General features: G+C 43.5%; 1 protein-coding gene across 1 annotated transcript in view; it reads left to right on the forward strand.

Moving 5' to 3' along the window:
- Positions 1-20365, forward strand: part of LOC110525010 (calcium/calmodulin-dependent protein kinase type 1D) — a 48225-nt gene that overhangs the window by 18545 nt on the left and 9315 nt on the right. The window contains exons 2-3 of the mRNA XM_021604975.3: positions 12699-12830; positions 19998-20072. Coding sequence (XP_021460650.3) covers positions 12699-12830; positions 19998-20072 — 207 coding nt within the window. The remainder of the gene's footprint in view (positions 1-12698; positions 12831-19997; positions 20073-20365) is intronic.

A 20365-nucleotide genomic window follows, 5' to 3' on the forward strand; every position in this document is an offset into this window, starting at 1 on the left:
GTAGATGGGTAAAGACAAAAAAAAGAGCACCTATTGGTAGATGGGTAAAGACAAAAAAAAGAGCACCTATTGGTAGATGGGTAAAGACAAAAAAAAGAGCACCTATTGGTAGATGGGTAAAGACAAAAAAAAGAGCACCTATTGGTAGATGGGTAAAGACAAAAAAAAGAGCACCTATTGGTAGATGGGTAAAGACAAAAAAAAGAGCACCTATTGGTAGATGGGTAAAGACAAAAAAAAGAGCACCTATTGGTAGATGGGTAAAGACAAAAAAAAGAGCACCTATTGGTAGATGGGTAAAGATAAAAAAAAGAGCACCTATTGGTAGATGGGTAAAGACAAAAAAAAGAGCACCTATTGGTAGATGGGTAAAGACAAAAAAAAGAGCACCTATTGGTAGATGGGTAAAGACAAAAAAAAGAGCACCTATTGGTAGATGGGTAAAGACAAAAAAAAGAGCACCTATTGGTAGATGGGTAAAGACAAAAAAAAGAGCACCTATTGGTAGATGGGTAAAGACAAAAAAAAGAGCACCTATTGGTAGATGGGTAAAGACAAAAAAAAGAGCACCTATTGGTAGATGGGTAAAGATAAAAAAAAGAGCACCTATTGGTAGATGGGTAAAGACAAAAAAAAGAGCACCTATTGGTAGATGGGTAAAGACAAAAAAAAGAGCACCTATTGGTAGATGGGTAAAGACAAAAAAAAGAGCACCTATTGGTAGATGGGTAAAGACAAAAAAAAGAGCACCTATTGGTAGATGGGTAAAGACAAAAAAAAGAGCACCTATTGGTAGATGGGTAAAGACAAAAAAAAGAGCACCTATTGGTAGATGGGTAAAGACAAAAAAAAGAGCACCTATTGGTAGATGGGTAAAGACAAAAAAAAGAGCACCTATTGGTAGATGGGTAAAGACAAAAAAAAGAGCACCTATTGGTAGATGGGTAAAGATAAAAAAAAGAGCACCTATTGGTAGATGGGTAAAGACAAAAAAAAGAGCACCTATTGGTACATGGGTAAAGACAAAAAAAAGAGCACCTATTGGTAGATGGGTAAAGACAAAAAAAAGAGCACCTATTGGTAGATGGGTAAAGACAAAAAAAAGAGCACCTATTGGTAGATGGGTAAAGACAAAAAAAAGAGCACCTATTGGTAGATGGGTAAAGACAAAAAAAAGAGCACCTATTGGTAGATGGGTAAAGACAAAAAAAAGAGCACCTATTGGTAGATGGGTAAAGACAAAAAAAAGAGCACCTATTGGTAGATGGGTAAAGACAAAAAAAAGAGCACCTATTGGTAGATGGGTAAAGACAAAAAAAAGAGCACCTATTGGTAGATGGGTAAAGACAAAAAAAAGAGCACCTATTGGTAGATGGGTAAAGACAAAAAAAAGAGCACCTATTGGTAGATGGGTAAAGACAAAAAAAAGAGCACCTATTGGTAGATGGGTAAAGACAAAAAAAAGAGCACCTATTGGTAGATGGGTAAAGACAAAAAAAGAGCACCTATTGGTAGATGGGTAAAGACAAAAAAAAGAGCACCTATTGGTAGATGGGTAAAGACAAAAAAAAGAGCACCTATTGGTAGATGGGTAAAGACAAAAAAAAGAGCACCTATTGGTAGATGGGTAAAGACAAAAAAAAGAGCACCTATTGGTAGATGGGTAAAGACAAAAAAAAGAGCACCTATTGGTAGATGGGTAAAGACAAAAAAAAGCAGACATTTAATATCCCTTTGAGCATGATGAATTTATAATTACACTATGGATGGTGTATCAACCAGGGACCTTCTGCACACATCAACAACTGACACCCACGAAGCATCGTTACCCATCGCTCCACAAAAGCCGCGGCCCTTGCAGAGCAAGGGGAACTACTACTTCAAGGTCTCAGAGCAAGTGGCGTCACTGATTGAAACGCTATTTAGCGCCCACGCTAACTAAGCTAGCCGTTTCACATCCGTTACAAATACACCCTCAGGGATTTCACCACGAGGTCAATGGGGACTTTAAAACACTTAAAGTTTAATGGCTGTGATGGCAGAAAACAACTGAGGGTGGATCAACAACATTGTAGTTACTCCACAATACTAACCTAAATGACAGAGTGGCTGCATCATGTTATGGCTATGCTTGTGATCGGCAAGGACTCGTTTTTTAAAGATGAAAATAAATGGAAAAGAGCTGAGCACAGGCAAAGCCCCAGAGGAAAAACCTGGTTCATCAGTCTGCTTTCCAACAGACACTGGAAGACAAATTCACCTTTCAGCAGGACAATAATCTAAAATACAACAGCAAATATACTGTACACAGTACAACATTTAATGTTCCTGAGTGGCCAAGTTACACACAGCTGTAAACCCTGTCAAGGGTGATTCTAACACATATTGACTCAGAGGTGTGAATACTTACATAAATTCGATTTCTGTATTTCATTAAATTAAATTTGCAAACATTTCTAAAAATATGTTTTTACTTTGTCATTATGGGATATTGTGTGTAGATAGGCAGGGAAAAATATCTATTTAATCCATTTTGAATTCACGCTGTAACACAACAATATTATATGGAATAAGTCAAGGGGTATGAATACTTTCTGAAGGCACTGTATGTAATTTGCTAGGTTATTCATATCTATGAGCTGTTGAAAATTGTTTTACCGGAATAAAAGTAAGCTACCAGAAACAACTCTCATTTGGCTATACTTGTTGAACAGTGTTTACAATTGATTTTATTTTGATTGTTAAGATTCACCATCAGTTTTGGTAGTTTTGCTTTAAACAATCAGTCAATATTGTTATTTTTAGATATACAGGGTAAATTTGATACATTTATCATGCGGAATCACTTTTATGATGCGCACTGCATGGCCAATGTGCATCTTCAAACGGTCAAAACCATTTCATTTTGAGAGGGGTGAAATCCAAACTTGTGCTACATATTCATTGGCTATGTCATACCTAATTCATAAACATTGATACATGACTAGCTCATACACTTAATCTTGCAAAAATGATATGTTTTTTTAGTGGGTGATGGTGATTTCTAAACATGATGGTGATTTTCAAATAGGCTACATTGCAGCCCCCCCATCTGATATTGTAGATGCTTAGTCTCCCTTATGGCTCAGATCAGGTACCTGCATAATACATACACATAATTTACAGTACATTCGGAAAGTATTCATACCCCTTGACTTTTTCCACATTTGTGACCGACCGTCTTGAGGCAAAATATCCTATGTTTTTTTACAATGGATAAAAGTAAAGACTCAGCTAGAAAAAAGTAATTCTGCTTTGAAAGTTGATAAACCTGTAACCTCACTTTTGAGAAAATGGCCCTTGAGTGTTTTGGTACACCTACTGGAGAGTTCTTCTTTGTCTACACCCATTCAGCATCATTCACACCCTCTTACGCTTTAACCCCACCAATCTCTTTAAGGATTCACATATGTACTAAGCAACCAAAGATTTCGAGATCTAAAGTCTGGTATATACTACGGGTGTGTTCGTAAATTTAATCTGGAGTGCCAGAGTGTGTTCTGGGTGTTCGTAAACTCAGAGCGTTTGTCAGATTTGTCTTTCGTAAATTCCGAGTGTTTCGCTCTCAGAGCGTTCATAGAGCACACTTGACGCTCTGGCCGAGGAGTAGCATTGATCTGAGCGTTCTGACCTAACAGCAGCAGTCAAGCTAACTGGCTAACGTTGGCTAGCTTGCTAGCTTCTTCCAGACACAATGAGAGAACGGCTCAATCTGACCATTTTACTCGCCCTAGCAGAGCTGGTTAGGCTGTTTTTATGTTAACCAAAGCGTTGCTGACTGCAACTGTGCTGCTGGCAAATTTGATTACGCATTTTTGCCAACGTTTACTGACACCGGCCATATTCAACGGGTGTTGAGCGTTTGTAAATTTGTCAGTTATTCTGCTCTCTGGCACACTCAGACGAGTGCTCTGAAATCGGAATAGATAACCAAAGTGAATTTACCAGCTACGTCTAGCAACAATTGTCGCAGTGACAACATAAACATTCTATTGAAATAGTTACTTGCATAGTAGAGTCTTTTGTTAAGACATGTAGCTAGCTAGCTAAACAATGAAGCATCATCCCAACTCGTTACTACCCTGCATGAATCTGCAGGTAGCTAACCAACCAGGTTCAATGTAAGCTAGATAACATTAGGCTATAACCAGCAATGCAAATGGACCTGAGATACAAATAATATAAAAAAGCTATATAAAGGATTACATACACATACTGACCAGCTCATTACAGACAGAAGCATGCTACATGGCAGACCGATCCGAATGAATCTCTTGGCATGTCCAGCCCACTCATTATCTCAGCCAATCATGGCTAGCTGTCTTTTTTCCCGTGGCTAATCCAACAAGGTTCGTAATTTAATAATTGTATTTTCAAAACAGTAACAGTCGGACACTTACATGGAATTTCAGGCTTAGCTGCAATCTTTAGAATAGATTTTGGCGAGTTACAGTCTCTTTCTTTTCCGCTCTCTCACCCCCTCTCTCTCACCCCCCTCTCTGTCGCCCCCCTCTCTCTCACCCCCCTCTCTGTCGCCCCCCCCTCTCTCTTGCTCTCCCCTCTGTCTCTCGCCCTCCCTCTCTCCCTCTCTCTCGCCCTCTCTCTCGCCCTCCCTCTCTCTCTCCCTCCCTCCCTCCCTCTCTCTCTCCCTCTCTCTCGCCCTCCCTCTCTCCCGCCCTCCCTCTCTCTCTCGCCCACCCTCTCTCTCTCGCCCACCCTCCCTTTCTCTCTCCCGCCCTCCGTCCCTTTCTCACCCTCCCTCTCTCTCGCCTGCCCTCTCTCGCCTGCTCGCCCACCCTCCCTCTCTCTTGCCCGCCCTCCCTCTCTCTCTCTCGCCCACCCTCCCTCTCTCTCGCCCGCCCTCACTCCATCTCGCCCGACCGCCCGCCCTCTCTCTCTCTCTCTCTCTCTCGCCTCAGCTGAACTAACCTCCAGGAAAGAAAGATTAGAATGATTATTTCTACCATTTAATCAAGAGTCTGGCGAGCCGAGCACAGAGCTTACATTCCAGGAAAGCAACCCCAGGCCCTAGCCAGTGCTCATAACAACAACATGTAGGCCTAACGTTCCGTGTTGATGCAGTAGCAGACACTGGACAGAAGTTGTTAGTAATCATCAGTATGAGAGAATGTTATATTATTCTCAGGAATAATAGAGGCAACATTTTCCAAAACAGAATTTGCTGTACAGTATGTATAATGCCTGTTTTAAAGTGATCATAATCTGATTCACGTCGTATATTGACACGCTTATGAATGCCTATGCCACATTGCCAGTCTTAAGATGAGATGGTGCCTTTTGCTTGTCTTGGTGAATGTTGGCATAACACTGTCTACAGTGTTGGCTTCAATTCTATTTCAATTCATGGGAGCTCATGTAGGCCAACATGTAGGTGCCACTGGTTGCCCCAGGCGCATTTAAAAAAAACATGTTTTTGAAAAGGAGATGAGTATCTAGCAACGTAGTAAAAACAAATGTTCAAATCATAATACATTCTCTGCTCTTGTGACGCACGTGCAGTACTGTCCAAGGGAATTATATATATATTTTTAACCTTTATTTAACTAGGCAAGTCAGTTAAGAACAAATTCTTATTTTCAATGACGGCCTAGAAACAGTGGGTTAACTGCCTGTTCAGGGTACCTTGTCAACTCGGGGATCTGAACTTGCAACCTTCCGGTTACTAGTCCAACACTCTAACCACTAGGCTATCCTGCCGCCCCACAGTGTCCGTTGCTTAAAATAATGTCTGTTGATGTAATATCGCAAACGGACATGGCAGTTTCACCACAATGGATTCCAACTTTGACATCCCACTAGTATTGATGTAATCATCACTTTGAGGGAATTTTGGCAACACTTTAGCCTGCAGCTATTATGATTCAGTTACAATACACTGTAAGACCTGTCATAAGCATGCGTGTCCGCTTATAACAACATTATCATCTCATTGTGATCCTGACTAAATCACAGCCGCTTTGTAAATGTCCTACTGGAGAGACATGACGTGTCATACGCCTGAGCCGTTGCTCGTCTTGGTGACTGTCGGCATACAACACTGTGTATTGGGTAACTGAATAGTCCTGACGGGACAAGGACGCCAGTGACCGTACTCGAGCAAGGTTGTGGTCCGTGGACTGTTCTGCAGCCGAACGATGACCATGAACTCGACCCCTAAAAGGGAATTGTAATTCCATTAGACCAGTACATGCTCTACCCCATCTGGATTATCTAGCCTGGCTGGCAATGACTTTCCATCCAATAGATGACATAAGCGGAGCATTAATGCGTCTTACACAACATGATTCTCTGTGATTTACTCTGACTCAGCAGCTACCGCAGCAGCACAGGCCATGACTAGGGCATGCACGCAGACACACACACACACACACAGACACACACACACACACCAACTCTAGCCTAGCTCGGCCCCCGTGACCCCCAAAACCACTCCACACTTTTTAACATTTACTTAAACTCACTCTATATTCGCATAATTGCCAATGGTTTATTATGCGAGTGCCCCGTGCTCTTTAGAGAAAATGAAAAACCGTCACACTGCACCCGTCTCAGGTTATTTCTTTCTCTAAAGTTACATTTGAAACATTTCCTAAGCAGACTCGCTAAAGGAATCTTAGGATGTGCAAGTGCTTTTCATGTTTGAGTGCCCTGAGCCTGAGAGTACTGGATGAGTTAGGTGTCTTGTTACAGGCTTATTGCCTACAGAAGCTGTCAAATGGGTTTCACAGAGGAGGAATATCCATTTGTCAGCTTAGCTAGCATCGTAGCCTGGTCTCAAGTCGTACACAACAATGCAGGTGTGACCCACTGTGGTTTGAAACTGGATCTCGTGTGTCACAAGACTGGGTTAGGCCACTGCTAAAGCCCGAGGCATTAGCCCGGGAAGCCAACGTAAGTCTTCAGGTCTCGGACAAGATTTCTTATCCTGCAAGTGTAGCTCACAGAGGGAAGTACCTGTTCACTCTGGAAGGACCTGTTGAGGTAACCGACTAGGAGCTAATCAGCTACTTATTCCACGAAAGCAGAGCAAAAGAGAGCCATCGTATTCATGGCAGTAAAGCGCTCAAGGTCAAAGCCAACTAGTCTATGACATAGAAACACTGATAGCACTACTAGATTGTGACACTTATTCAAAGCCATTTCGTAGAGCCACGCTGTCATTTTTAAATCCAGTAATGGATTGAAAGGAGTTTTACTCGAGCCAAATTTAGAAAAGCTTTTCTCCTCAATTAATGCTGTGCTTACGTTCCAGCTCACACCTTGGATTATAGTCAAACAGGGTAGAGTCAGTCACATAAGGTGTCAAGTAAAACAGGCAGTCGCTCTCTCGTCTGACTGTGTGTACGCCCAAATGTTTTCTTTTAACCTCCAGAAAATATGCGTCCTTACTTCTACCCGTAAAGAGTTGCCTATATTGCGGGAGCCCCTATTGTGTATCATGTACCGTGTGTGTGTCATGTAGTGGCAGTGAGACAAAAGTCTCTGCGGCGTTCTTAGTTACCAGCAGGAAATGATGCTGGCTCACCCTGTGCGAGGTGAAGGTAGAATTGCACTGCAGCAACCGTCTTCTAACCGTGTGTGTGGTGAACGCTTGCTTCTGTGCAATCCCCTCCAAGCTTCCTGTGGTTTTAATCATTGTGTTCCTTTCACTCTGACTGCAGCATAGCGCAAGCTATACGATGCTCTGGTATAGACATGCACGGAACACCTTTCTCACACACAAATACACACACACACACATTACATTCACGCAGCTGCGTATGAGTCAGATTTTCTTTCTCACTAAAGTCTCAATGCTGCAGCAGAGAGAAGATGGTAGAGGGTTAAAGGAGGGTTATTGGATGGTTGTAGAGGCCGGCCTGTTGCTGTGCAGTTTGTGTGTGTGTGCGTGCATGTGTATCTGGAGGGTGTGTGACTGTGCGTGTGTTACTGTATCTATGATCTATGGAGTGTGTAGAGGAGAGCAGGATTAGCATGGATTTGATGACCAAGGGAGGTTTAGCAGGCCGACTACACCTGAGTTTAGAGCCTGCTGAAAGGAGCCGATTTACACACACACACACACACACAGTGGCTCGCAGGTCTGCATACACACATTCATACCCACACATGGAGTCAGAGTCAGCGCTAGCCTTTTGGGTGCCCCCCCCCCACACACCTTGCGATTTAAACATTTTAGTAGCTCTCCTCTTGACAGCTACAGTTTTCTTACTTTCCTACAATTCTACATATTTTGCCATGGGGCATAGAGAAAATGTTGCAGTTTTAAAGCAGGTTTGATGCAATTATACTCATTTTGCCATGAGGCAGAGAAAAAAATAGCTGTTTTTGTAATGAATTTCCTGCAATTCTTCACACATTTCTCCACCGGGTGGAGAGGAACGCTTGCAGTTTTTAAATATGGTATCTTAGTGAGTAACAAAATCAATGGGAGCCCCACGATTGGTAATTCGACCATGACTACAGGTTTAGGTAGCTGGCTAGACTAACCAATTAATAAAAGGTCAAAAATGCTGACATGGGCTAATTGAGTGACTCAGTGACTGACGTAAAATAAACTGCTGATGCACAACCACATTTCGAAATTGCTCCTGGTGTATTCTACTCTCAATAATAAGTTGAGACCCCGTCGTTTTGGCAGTGGGGTTGGATTGACCCGCTGGCCTACAGCCAGTGGTCCATCCCTATAATAGACCCTCGACAGGAGCCAAGGCTTTAAAAACAGCAGTGCCACGGAGGTTGCTCTGTGTGCGCGTGTGTGTGCGTGTGTGTGCGCGTGTGTGTGCGTGTGTGTGTGCGCGTGTGTTCGTGTGTGTGTGTGAATGGATGGTGTGTATAGGGGTATGATAATGACTAACATTCAGGCACCTATTTCTGTTGTGCGGTTAAAGAGCAGGGAACACAGAAGAAAATGACACAAAAGTAAAGGGAATATAGAAAAGTAAGCGCGAGTATAGGCGGGAGAAAGGGCAAGCCAGAGAGGGAAGGAGAGGAAACATAATGGAGGAAGCTGGCTACACGATCAATGCAGGGTTTTTATTAACTAACTTTAAACGGCACAGCACAATGACATGGCTTGTAGGGCTTGTAAGGCTGGTAGGTAGGTTTGCGATACAAATTATGATAGGAGGCTGCACGCTAACCAATCAAAGGGCATTTCGCAATATCTATGGAACAGGATATGCAAGACAACATAGGAAGTATTCTAAGGAAAGTATAGCATCATAAATGGTCTGATTGGCGATAAACATACAGGCTAGAAAGTTGGCATTGTACAATTCTCCGTACACATAAAGGGCACTTGCTTAAGAGTGAGGGACGCACAACAAAGGACTTGGGCCGCCCCATGCCACCACACACTGAACAAACACTACGGAAACACAGGCTACTTTGTACCAGAGGAATGGTGATTATCAGAGGGAGTTAAGGTGTGGTGACTTGGCAGGAGATGTGGGATGTCCAGAGGGTAATTGGGGAGTCGGGGCAATGGCATGATCCTTCGGAACAGTCCAAAGAGGATCTAGGTACTCTCTCTTTCATTTCCTCTCTCTGCCGCCTCTGTCTCTCTCAAATCAAAGTTTATTTGTCACATGCGCCGAATACAACCTTACACTGAAATGCTTACTTACAGGCTCTAACAAATAGTGCAAAAAATGTATTAGGTGAACAATAGGTAAGTAAAGAAATAAAAACAACAGTGAAAAATAACAGTAGCGAGGCTATAAAAGTAGCAAGGCTACATACAGACACCGGTTAGTCAGGCTGATTGAGGTAGTATGTACATGTAGATATGGTTAAAGTGACTATGCATATATGATAAACAGAGAGTAGCAGTAGCGTAAAAGAGGGGTTGGTGGGTGGTGGGACACAATGCAGACAGCCCTGTTAGCCAATGTGCGGGAGCACTGGTTGGTCGGCCCAATTGAGGTAGTATGTACATGAATGTATAATTAAAGTGACGATGCATAATGATAAACAGAGTATCAGCAGTGTAAAAAAGGGGTTGGGGGGGCACAATTTGCAAATAGTCCGGGTAGTCATTTGATTACCTGTTCAGGAGTCTTATGGCTTGGGGGTATAAACTATTGAGAAGCCTTTTTCTCCTAGACTTGGCACTCCGGTACCACTTGCCATGCGGTAGTAGAGAGAACAGTCTGTGGCTGGGGTCTTTGACAATTTTTAGGGCCTTCCTCTGACACCGCCTGGTGTAGAGGTCCTGGATGGCAGGCAGCTTTGCCCCAGCGATGTACTGGGCCGTACGCACTACCCTCTGTAGTGCCTTGTGGTCGGAGGTCGAGCAATTGCCGTACCAGGCAGTGATGCAACCAGTCAGGTTGCATCACTGCCTGGATGTATTAGGATGCTCTCGATGTTGCAGCTGTAGAACCTTTTGAGGATCTCAGGACCGATGCCAAATCTTTTTAGTTTCCTGAGGGGGAATAGGCTTTGTCGATGCCCTCTTCACGACCGTGTTGGTGTGTTTGAACCATTCTAATTTGTTGGTGATGTGGCCGCCAAGGAACTTGAAGCTCTCAACCTGCTCCACTACAGACCCATCGATGAGAATGGGGGTGTGCTCGGTCCTCCTTTTTCCTGTAGTCCACAATCATCTCCTTAGTCTTGGTTACGTTGAGGGATAGGTTGTTATTCTGGCACCACCCGGCCAGGTCTCTGACCTCCTCCCTATAGGCTGTCTCGTCATTGTTGTCGGTGATCAGGCCTACCACTGTTATGTCATCTGCAAACTTAATGATGGTGTTGGAGTCGTGCCTGGCCATGCAGTCGTGGGTGAACAGGGAGTACAGGATGGGACTGAGCACGCACCCCTGGGGGGGCTCCAGTGTTGAAGATCAGTGTGGCAGATGTGTTGCTACCTAACTTTACCACCAGGGGGCGGCCCGTCAGGAAGTCCAGGATCCAGTTGCAGAGGGAGGTGTTTAGTCCCAGGATCCTTAGCTTAGTGATGAGCTTTGAGAGCACTATGGTGTTGAATGCTGAGCTGTAGTCAATGATTAGCATTCTCACTTAGGTGTTCCTTTTGTCCAGGTGGGTAGGGCAATGTGGGGTGCAATAGAGATTGCATAATCTGTGGATCTGTTTGGGCGGTATGCAAATTGGAGTGGGTCTAGAGTTTCTGGGATAATGGTGTTGATGTGAGCCATGACCAGCCTTTCAAAGCACTTCATGGCTACGGACGTGAGTGCTACGGGTCTGTAGTCATTTAGGCAGGTTGCCTTTGTGTTTTTGGGCACAGGGACTATGGTGGTCTGCTTGAAACATGTTGGTATTACAGACTCAATAAGGGACAGGTTGAAATTGTCAGTGAAGACACCTGCCAGTTGGTCACCTGGTAATCAGTCTGGCCCCGCAGCCTTGTGAATGTTGCCCTGTTTAAAGGTCTTAATCACGTTGGCTACGGAGAGCGTGATCACACAGTCGTCCGGAACAGCTCTCATGCATGCCTCAGTGTTGCTTGCCTTGAAGTGAGCATAGAAGTGATTTAGCTCGTCTGGTAGGCTCGTGTCACTGGGCAGCTCGCGGCTGTGCTTCCCTTTGTTGTCTGTAATATTTTACAAGCCCTGCCACATAAGACAAGCGTCGGAGCTGGTGTAGTATGATTCAATCTTAGCCCTGTATTGATGCTTTTCCTGTTTGATGGTTCGTCGCAGGGCATAGCAGGATTTCTTGTAAGCTTCCGGGTTAGAGTCCCGCACCATGAAAGCGGCAGCTCTACCCTTTAGCTCAGTGCGAATGTTGAATGTAATCCATGGCTTCTGGTTGGGGTATGTACGTACAGTCACTGTGGGGACGACGTCCTCGATGCACTTATTGATAAAAGCCAGTGACTGATGCGGTGTACTCCTCAATGCCATCGAAAGAATCCCGGAACATGTTCCAGTCCGTGATAGCAAAACAGTCCTGTAGTTTAGCATCTGCTTCATCTGAACACTTTTTTATGGAACGAGTCACTGGTGCTTCCTGATTAAAATTTTTGCTTGTAAGCAGGAATCAGGAGGATAGAGTTGTGGTCGGATTTACCAAATGGAGGGAGAGGGAGAGCTTTGTATGTGTCTCTGTGTGTGGGGTACAGGTGATCTAGAATTTTCTTCCCCCACTGGTTGCACATTTAACATGTTGATAGAAATTTGGTAGAACTGATTTGTTTCCCTGCATTAAAGTCTCTGGCCACTAGGAGTGCCGCCTCTGGGTGAGTGGTTTCCTGTTTTCTTATTTCCTTATACAGAGTACATGCTGACAAAGTGTGGTCTTAGTGCCGGCATCTGTCTGTGGTGGTAAATAAACTGCCATGAAAAGTATAGCTGAAAACTCTCTCGGCAGGTAGTGTGGCCTGCAATTTATCACAATATACTCTACTTCAGGCGAGCAAAATCTAGAGACTTCCTTCGTGCACCAGCTGTTGTACAAATATCCAGAAGCTCTTTTTTGCCATAAGATATGGTTGCAGAAACATTATGTACAAAATAAGTTACAAATAACGTGAAAAACCCCCACATAATAGCACAATTGGTTGGGCGCCCGTAAAACTGCTGCCATTTCTTCTGCCGCCATTTTAACACTACCCCTCTCCCTCTCCCCCTCCCCTCTATCTCTATCTCTCTTTCCCTCTGTTTCCACAGTGGTGCGTTCTCTGAGGTGATCATGGCCAGGGAGAAGGCCACAGGGAAGATGGTTGCAGTGAAGTGCATCCCTAAGAAAGCACTGAAGGGAAAAGAGACCAGCATTGAGAATGAAATCGCCGTGCTTAGGAAGTAGGTACCGGGCGTCCTGAGGGGGATCAAAGGGGGGAGGTAGTTGCTTGGTTACGGTTGCCATCCTTCCACCCTGCCATCCTCTCTTTCTCTCTTCCTTCTCACCAGTGCTTTTTTCTCTTGCTCCTTTATCTAATGACCCAGCACACATACGCTCCGCCTGCCCCTCATTCACCCACCTGTCTCTCTAAACGAGGCTCGTAATTTTCTCTTTTCCATGGTGTTTGTGTTTTGATCACCCACACCTTGTTGCTTGGACACCAGAGTGGTATACTACAATGCAAGCTAGATTTACTCAGGGTTTTCTTAAGCAAGCCAGCTTCAGTTAGCTTCACATTCTAGCTCAGGCTTCATCCATATTACGACGGTGGATATTTCTCGTCCGCCTGCCACTAACACTCGCAGGCTTGTAACTGCGTGTGCATGTCGAACGCCGGACTCTTCATTGAGACAATACTGAAACACCTATCCCTGGGTGCCACATTATCATTTGTGCCGACATCAAAATGAGAAAAAAGTTATCTTACTAATTCAGCAGGCTATGGTGTTACTTATTGTTGATGCCACCTTTAGTGTGTTTATCAATGCATAAGCACCTTTTTTCCCACTCGGTTATCCAGAGTTGACAAAAGTTACCTCGCTAACTACTCTAAACCAGGTACATAGTATACAGTTGAAGTCAAAAGTTTACATACACTTTGGTTGGAGTCATTAAAACTTGTTTTTCAACCACTACACACATTTCTTGTTATCAAACTATAGTTTTTATAAGTTGGTTAGGACATCTACTTTGTGCATGACACAAGTAATTTTACCACAAGTCTCGTTCATCCTTGGAGCAATTTCCAAATGCCTGAAGGTACCACATTCACCTGTACAAACAATAGTACGCAAGTATAAACACCATGGGACCACGCAGCCGTCATACTGCTCAGGAAGGAGACTCCTTCTGTCTCCTAGAGATGAACGTGCTTTGGTGCGAAAAGTGCAAATCGATCCCAGAACAACAGCAAAGGACCTTGTGAAGATGCTGGAGGAAACAGGTACAAAAGTATCTATATCCACAGTAAAACGAGTCCTATATCGACAGAACCTGAAGGCCGTTCAGCAAGGAAGAAGCCACTCCTCCAAAACCACCGTAAAAACGCCAGACTACGGTTTGCAACTGCACATGGAGACAAAGATCGTACTTTTTGGAGAATTGTCCTCTGGTCTGATGAAAGAAAATTAGAACTGTTTGGCCATAATGACCATCGTTATGTTTGGAGGGAAAAGGGGGAGGCTTGCAAGCCGAAGAACACCATCCCAACCGTGAAGCACGGTGGTGGCATCATCATGTTGTGGGGGTGCTTTGCTGCAGGAGGGACTGGTGCACTTCACAAAATAGATGGCATCATGAAGAAGGGAAATTATGTGGATATATTGACGCAACATCTCAAGACATCAGTCAGGAAGTTGATGCTTGGTCGCAAATGGGTTTTCTAAATGGACAATGACCCCAAGCATACTTCCAAAAATGTGGCGACATGGCTTAAGGACAACAAAGTCAATGTATTGGAGTGGCCATCACCAAAACCCTGACCTCAATTCTACAGAAAATGTGTTGGCAGAACTGAAAAAGTGTGTGCTGAGCAAGGAGGCCTACAAACCTGACTCAGTTACACCAGCTCTGTCAGGAGGAATGGGCCGAAATTCACCCAACTTATTGTGGGAAGCTTGTGGAAGGCTTCCCAAAATGTTTGACCCAAGTTAAACTATTTAAAGGCAATGCTACCAAATACTAATTGAGTGTATGTAAACTTCTGACCCACTGGGAATGTGATGAAAGAAATAAAAGATGAAAAATCATTCTCTCAACTATTATTCTGACATGTCACATTCTTAAAATAAAGTGATGATCCTAACTGGCCTAAGACAGATAATTTTTACTAGGATTAAATGTCAGGAATTGTGAAAAACTGAGTTTTTAAATGTATTTGGCTAAGGTGTATGTAAACTTCCGACTTCAGCTGTAGGTATGGAGCCAAATACCTGTCAAAAGGTTGAACGTACATATCATTAGGATCGTAAGAATATCTACAGTGCCTTGCGAAAGTATTCGGCCCCCTTGAACTTTGCGACCTTTTGCCACATTTCAGGCTTCAAACATAAAGAGATAAAACTGTATTTTTTTGTGAAGAATCAACAACAAGTGGGACACAATCATGAAGTGGAACAACATTTATTGGATATTTCAAACTTTTTTAACAAATCAAACACTGAAAAATTGGGCGTGCAAAATTATTCAGCCCCCTTAAGTTAATACTTTGTAGCGCCACCTTTTGCTGCGATTACAGCTGTAAGTCGCTTGGGGTATGTCTCTATCAGTTTTGCACATCGAGAGACTGAAATTTTTTCCCATTCCTCCTTGCAAAACAGCTCGAGCTCAGTGAGGTTGGATGGAGAGCATTTGTGAACAGCAGTTTTCAGTTCTTTCCACAGATTCTTGATTGGATTCAGGTCTGGACTTTGACTTGGCCATTCTAACACCTGGATATGTTTATTTTTGAACCATTCCATTGTAGATTTTGCTTTATGTTTTGGATCATTGTCTTGTTGGAAGACAAATCTTTGTCCCAGTCTCAGGTCTTTTGCAGACTCCATCAGGTTTTCTTCCAGAATGGTCCTGTATTTGGCTCCATCCATCTTCCCATCAATTTTAACCATCTTCCCTGTCCCTGCTGAAGAAAAGCAGGCCCAAACCATGATGCTGCCACCACCATGTTTGACAGTGGGGATGGTGTGTTCAGGGTGATGAGCTGTGTTGCTTTTACGCCAAACATAACGTTTTGCATTGTTGCCAAAAAGTTCAATTTTGGTTTCATCTGACCAGAGCACCTTCTTCCACATGTTTGGTGTGTCTCCCAGGTGGCTTGTGGCAAACTTTAAACAACACTTTTTATGGATATCTTTAAGAAATGTCTTTCTTCTTGCCACTCTTCCATAAAGGCCAGATTTGTGCAATATACGACTGATTGTTGTCCTATGGACAGAGTCTCCCACCTCAGCTGTAGATCTCTCCAGTTCATCCAGAGTGATCATGGGCCTCTTGGCTGCATCTCTGATCAGTCTTCTCCTTGTATGAGCTGAAAGTTTAGAGGGACGGCCAGGTCTTGGTAGATTTGCAGTGGTCTGATACTCCTTCCATTTCAATATTATCGCTTGCACAGTGCTCCTTGGGATGTTTAAAGCTTGGGAAATCTTTTTGTATCCAAATCCGGCTTTAAACTTCTTCACAACAGTATCTCGGACCTGCATGGTGTGTTCCTTGTTCTTCATGATGCTCTCTGCGCTTTTAACGGACCTCTGAGACTATCACAGTGCAGGTGCATTTATAAGGAGACTTGATTACACACAGGTGGATTGTATTTATCATCATTAGTCATTTAGGTCAACATTGGATCATTCAGAGATCCTCACTGAACTTCTGGAGAGAGTTTGCTGCACTGAAAGTAAAGGGGCTGAATAATTTTGCACGCCCAATTTTTCAGTTTTTGATTTGTTAAAATAGTTTGAAATATCCAATAAATGTCGTTCCACTTCATGATTGTGTCCCACTTGTTGTTGATTCTTCACAAAAAAATACAGTTTTATATCTTTATGTTTGAAGCCTGAAATGTGGCAAAAGGTCGCAAAGTTCAAGGGGGCCGAATACTTTCGCAAGGCACTGTACACGTGTTTAACAGATGTTATTGCCCGTGTAGTGAAATTCTTGTGTTTCTAGCTCCAACAGTGCAGTAATATCTAACAATTTCACATCAATACACACAAATCTAAAGGAATGGAATTAAGAATGTATAAATATTTGGACAAGCAATGTCAGAGCGGCATAGACAACGATACAGTATATACAAATGAGATGAGTAATGCAAAATATGTAAACATTGTTAAAGTGACTAGTGTTCCATTATTAAAGTGGCCAGTGACTTCAAGTCTATGGATATAGGGCAGCAGCCTCTGTGCTAGTGATGGCTGTTTAACAGTCTGATGGCCTTGAGAGAGAAGCTGTTTTTCAGTCTCTCGGCCCCAGCTTTCAGTCTCTTGGTCCCAACCTGTACTGACCTCGCCTTCTGGATGATAGCGGGGTGAACAGGCAGTGGCTCAGGTGGTTGTTGTCCTTAATGATCTTTTTGCCCTTCCTGTGACATCGGGTGCTGTAGGTGTCCTGGAGGGCAGGTAGTTTTCCCCCGGTGATGTGTCTGGAGAGCACTGCAGTTGCGGGCAGTGCAGTTGCCTTACCAGGAGGTGATAAAGCCCTACAGGATGCTCTCAATTGTACATCTATGAGGGTTTTAGGTGCTATGCCAAATTTCTTCAGCCTCCTGAGGTGGAAGAGGCGCTGTTGTGCCTTCTTCACTACACTGTCTGTGTGAGTGGACCATTTCAGTGTGTCAGTGATGTGTACGCCGCTGAAGCTTTCCACCTTCTCCACTGCGGTCCAGTCGATGACAATAGGGGGGTGTTCCCTCTGCTGTTTCCTGAAGTCCACGATCAGCTCCTTTGTTTTGGTGACGTTGAGTGAAAGGTTATTTTCCTGGCACCACACTCCCAGGACCCTCACCTCCTCCCTGTAGCCTGTTTCGTCATTGTTGGTAATCAGGCCTATTGTTGTCGTCCGCAAACTTGATGATTGAGTTGAAGGCTTGCGTGGCCGCGCCGTCATGGGTGAACAAGGAGTACAGGAGGGGGCTGAGCATGCACCCTTGTGGGGCCCCAGTGTTGAGAATCAGCGAAGTGGAGGTTTGTTTCCTACTTTCACATCCTGGGGGTGGCCCGTCAGGAAGTCCAGGACCCAGTTGCACAGGGTGGGGTTCAGACCCAGGGCCTCGAGCTAAATGATGAGCTTGGAGGGTACTATGGTGTTGAATGCTGAGCTATTGTCAATGAACAGCATTCCTACTGTACAGGTATTCCTCTTGTACAGATGGGATAGGGCACTGTGCAGTGTGATGGTGATTGCATCATCTGTGGATCTATTGGGGTGGTAAGCAAATTGAAATGGGTCTACGGTGTCAGGTAAGGTAGAGGTGATATGGTCCTTGACTAGTCTCTCAAAGCACTTCATGATGAAAGAAGTGAGTGCTATGGGGCAATAGTCATTTAGTTCAGTTACCTTTGCTTTCTTGGGTACAGAAATAATGGTGACCATCTTGAAGCATGTGGGGACAGCAGACTGGGGTAGGGAGAGATTGAATATGTCTGTAAACACTCCAGCCAGCTGGTCTGCGCATGCTCTGAGTAAGCGACTAGGGATGCCGTCTGGGCAGGCAGCCTTGCGAGGGTTAACACGCTTAAATGTCTTGCTCACATCAGCCTTGGAGGAGGAGAGCCCACAGTCTTTGGTAGCAGTCCGCGCCTGTGGCACTGTGTTATCCTCACAGCGGGCGAAGAAGGTGTTTAACTTGTCTGGAAGCAAGACGTCGGTGTCCGTGACGTGGCTTCTTTTCTTTTTGTTTTTCGTTACTATCTGTAGACCCTGCCATATACGTCTCGTATCTGAGCCGTTGAATTGCGAATCTACTTTGTCTCTATACTGACATTTTGCCTGTTTGATTGCCTTACAGAGGGAATAACTACACTGTTTTGTATTCGGCCATATTCCTAGTCATCTTGCCATGGTTAAATGTGGTGGTTCGCGCTTTGTTTTTCGCGAATGCTGCCATATATCCACGTTTTTTGGTTAGGGTAGGTTTTAATAGTCACAGTGGGTACAACATCTCCCATACACTTCCTGATAAACTCAGTCACCATATCAATGTATTCATCAATGTTGTTCTCGGAGGCTACCAGCAACATATCCCAGTCCGCGTGATCAAAACTATCTTGAAGAGTGGATTCCGATTGGTCAGACCAGCATTGCATAGTCTTAGCACGGGTACTTCCTGTTTGAGTTTCTGCCTATAGGCAGGGAGCAACCAAATGTTAATTTCAAAGTCTATATGTTCATGACCCGATTCATAGAAATCTTGTGAAATTATTAGAAATTCATATTAACCCCTCCTACAGAATATGCTTTGCCATGATTTTGAGTGATTTTAAATAAACTTGTCATATATCTTCTCGAATCTGTAGGACATTAAACAATTTAGAGGTAAGATGGATATTGATTTTGAGACATGACATGTAGTGTTTTCATATTTTAGTACTATATGCACTTTTCAGATTAATTTAAAATTCCTGTTTTTCTAACATTTCTGAGCGCATACTAAGCTTTTTATTTTCAAAGCCTTTTACATTGACTTCAGCTCGTGTCACACAGATTTAGCCTTTTGCGACCCACAGAAACAAATTTAAAGACAACAACCACAAAATATGAAATCGACTGAAGTTGTTCCGAGAAACCTGCACTGCTATCAACAGAGCTCGTTGCTTATTATGGGATGTATCAGGTTACGAAATCTGACTTTTTTTTAGATATGTTTATGAAATGTTCGAGAAAGACCCCTCTGAACAATTCAGAACATGAATTATCATATTTGTCTTGGTAAAGTGTGTTTTATAACGTAAGGAAGTGAAATTTCATCACCAAGTCCATGTTTTACCCACTATGGGCAGATAGGACACCCTATGATTAGTTAGAACTCTGAGCATAGGGACTTTCTTTCAGTGTGTCTCAAATAGCACCCTATTCCTTATGTAGCTCAATGGACTTTGGTCAAAAGTAGGGCACAATATGGGGAATAGGGTGCAATTTGGGATTAAGACATTTCTCCTTGCTACTGGTGAAACACTGAAGTAGAGGTTTCAACAAGTTAATTGTCTGCCTTGTCACCAGACACACAACCACACACACACACACACACACACACACACACACACACACACACACACACACTTTTCGCCCACACAGATTTTTTCTATGGCCTATTGAGAACAGAAAAAAAAATTGAAAACACTTGATGATTCAAAGCAATTTAACATGAAAATAAGCTGCGTTTCAAATGGACTCTGGTCAAAAGTAGTGCACTATAGGGAATATGGTGCTGTTTGGGACTGACATTGCTTTGTTGTGATGAATGCAATGAATAAAACTATTTGGTGAGGAAATTGTGCTTTATTGTGCTGTGCATTGAAATGATCAGAGGTTAGTAGAACAGTAAGCCAATTAAATACGTTTCCCCTCTTCAGGATAAAACATGAGAACATTGTGGCTTTGGAGGACATCTATGAGAGCTCCAACCACCTATACCTCATCATGCAGTTGTGAGTACAGTACCTCAACCACCATTTTGTCTGTCTGCATCTTGTATATGTCTGTCTGTCTTTCTGATAATGCAGGACCGGTGTTCATATTTCTACAAGAGGTGTCTGTAATGAAAATAAGATGTGCCGGTACTCTGTGTCCGTGTGAGCACCGGTCCAAATCAAATCACTGTGATAACGTATCATGTTTTGCTGCAGTAAGCGTTCAGGGACTATCGAGGTGCATTTGGCCTTGGCAATACAAAAGCAAACCTGTGTGGATGTAAGCATTCCCAACAAGTTGCTTCTATGTT

The sequence above is a fragment of the Oncorhynchus mykiss genome, chromosome 1 (assembly GCF_057628025.1).
Source record: "Oncorhynchus mykiss isolate SJ-2025 chromosome 1, ASM5762802v1, whole genome shotgun sequence".
Lineage (NCBI taxonomy): Eukaryota > Metazoa > Chordata > Actinopteri > Salmoniformes > Salmonidae > Oncorhynchus > Oncorhynchus mykiss.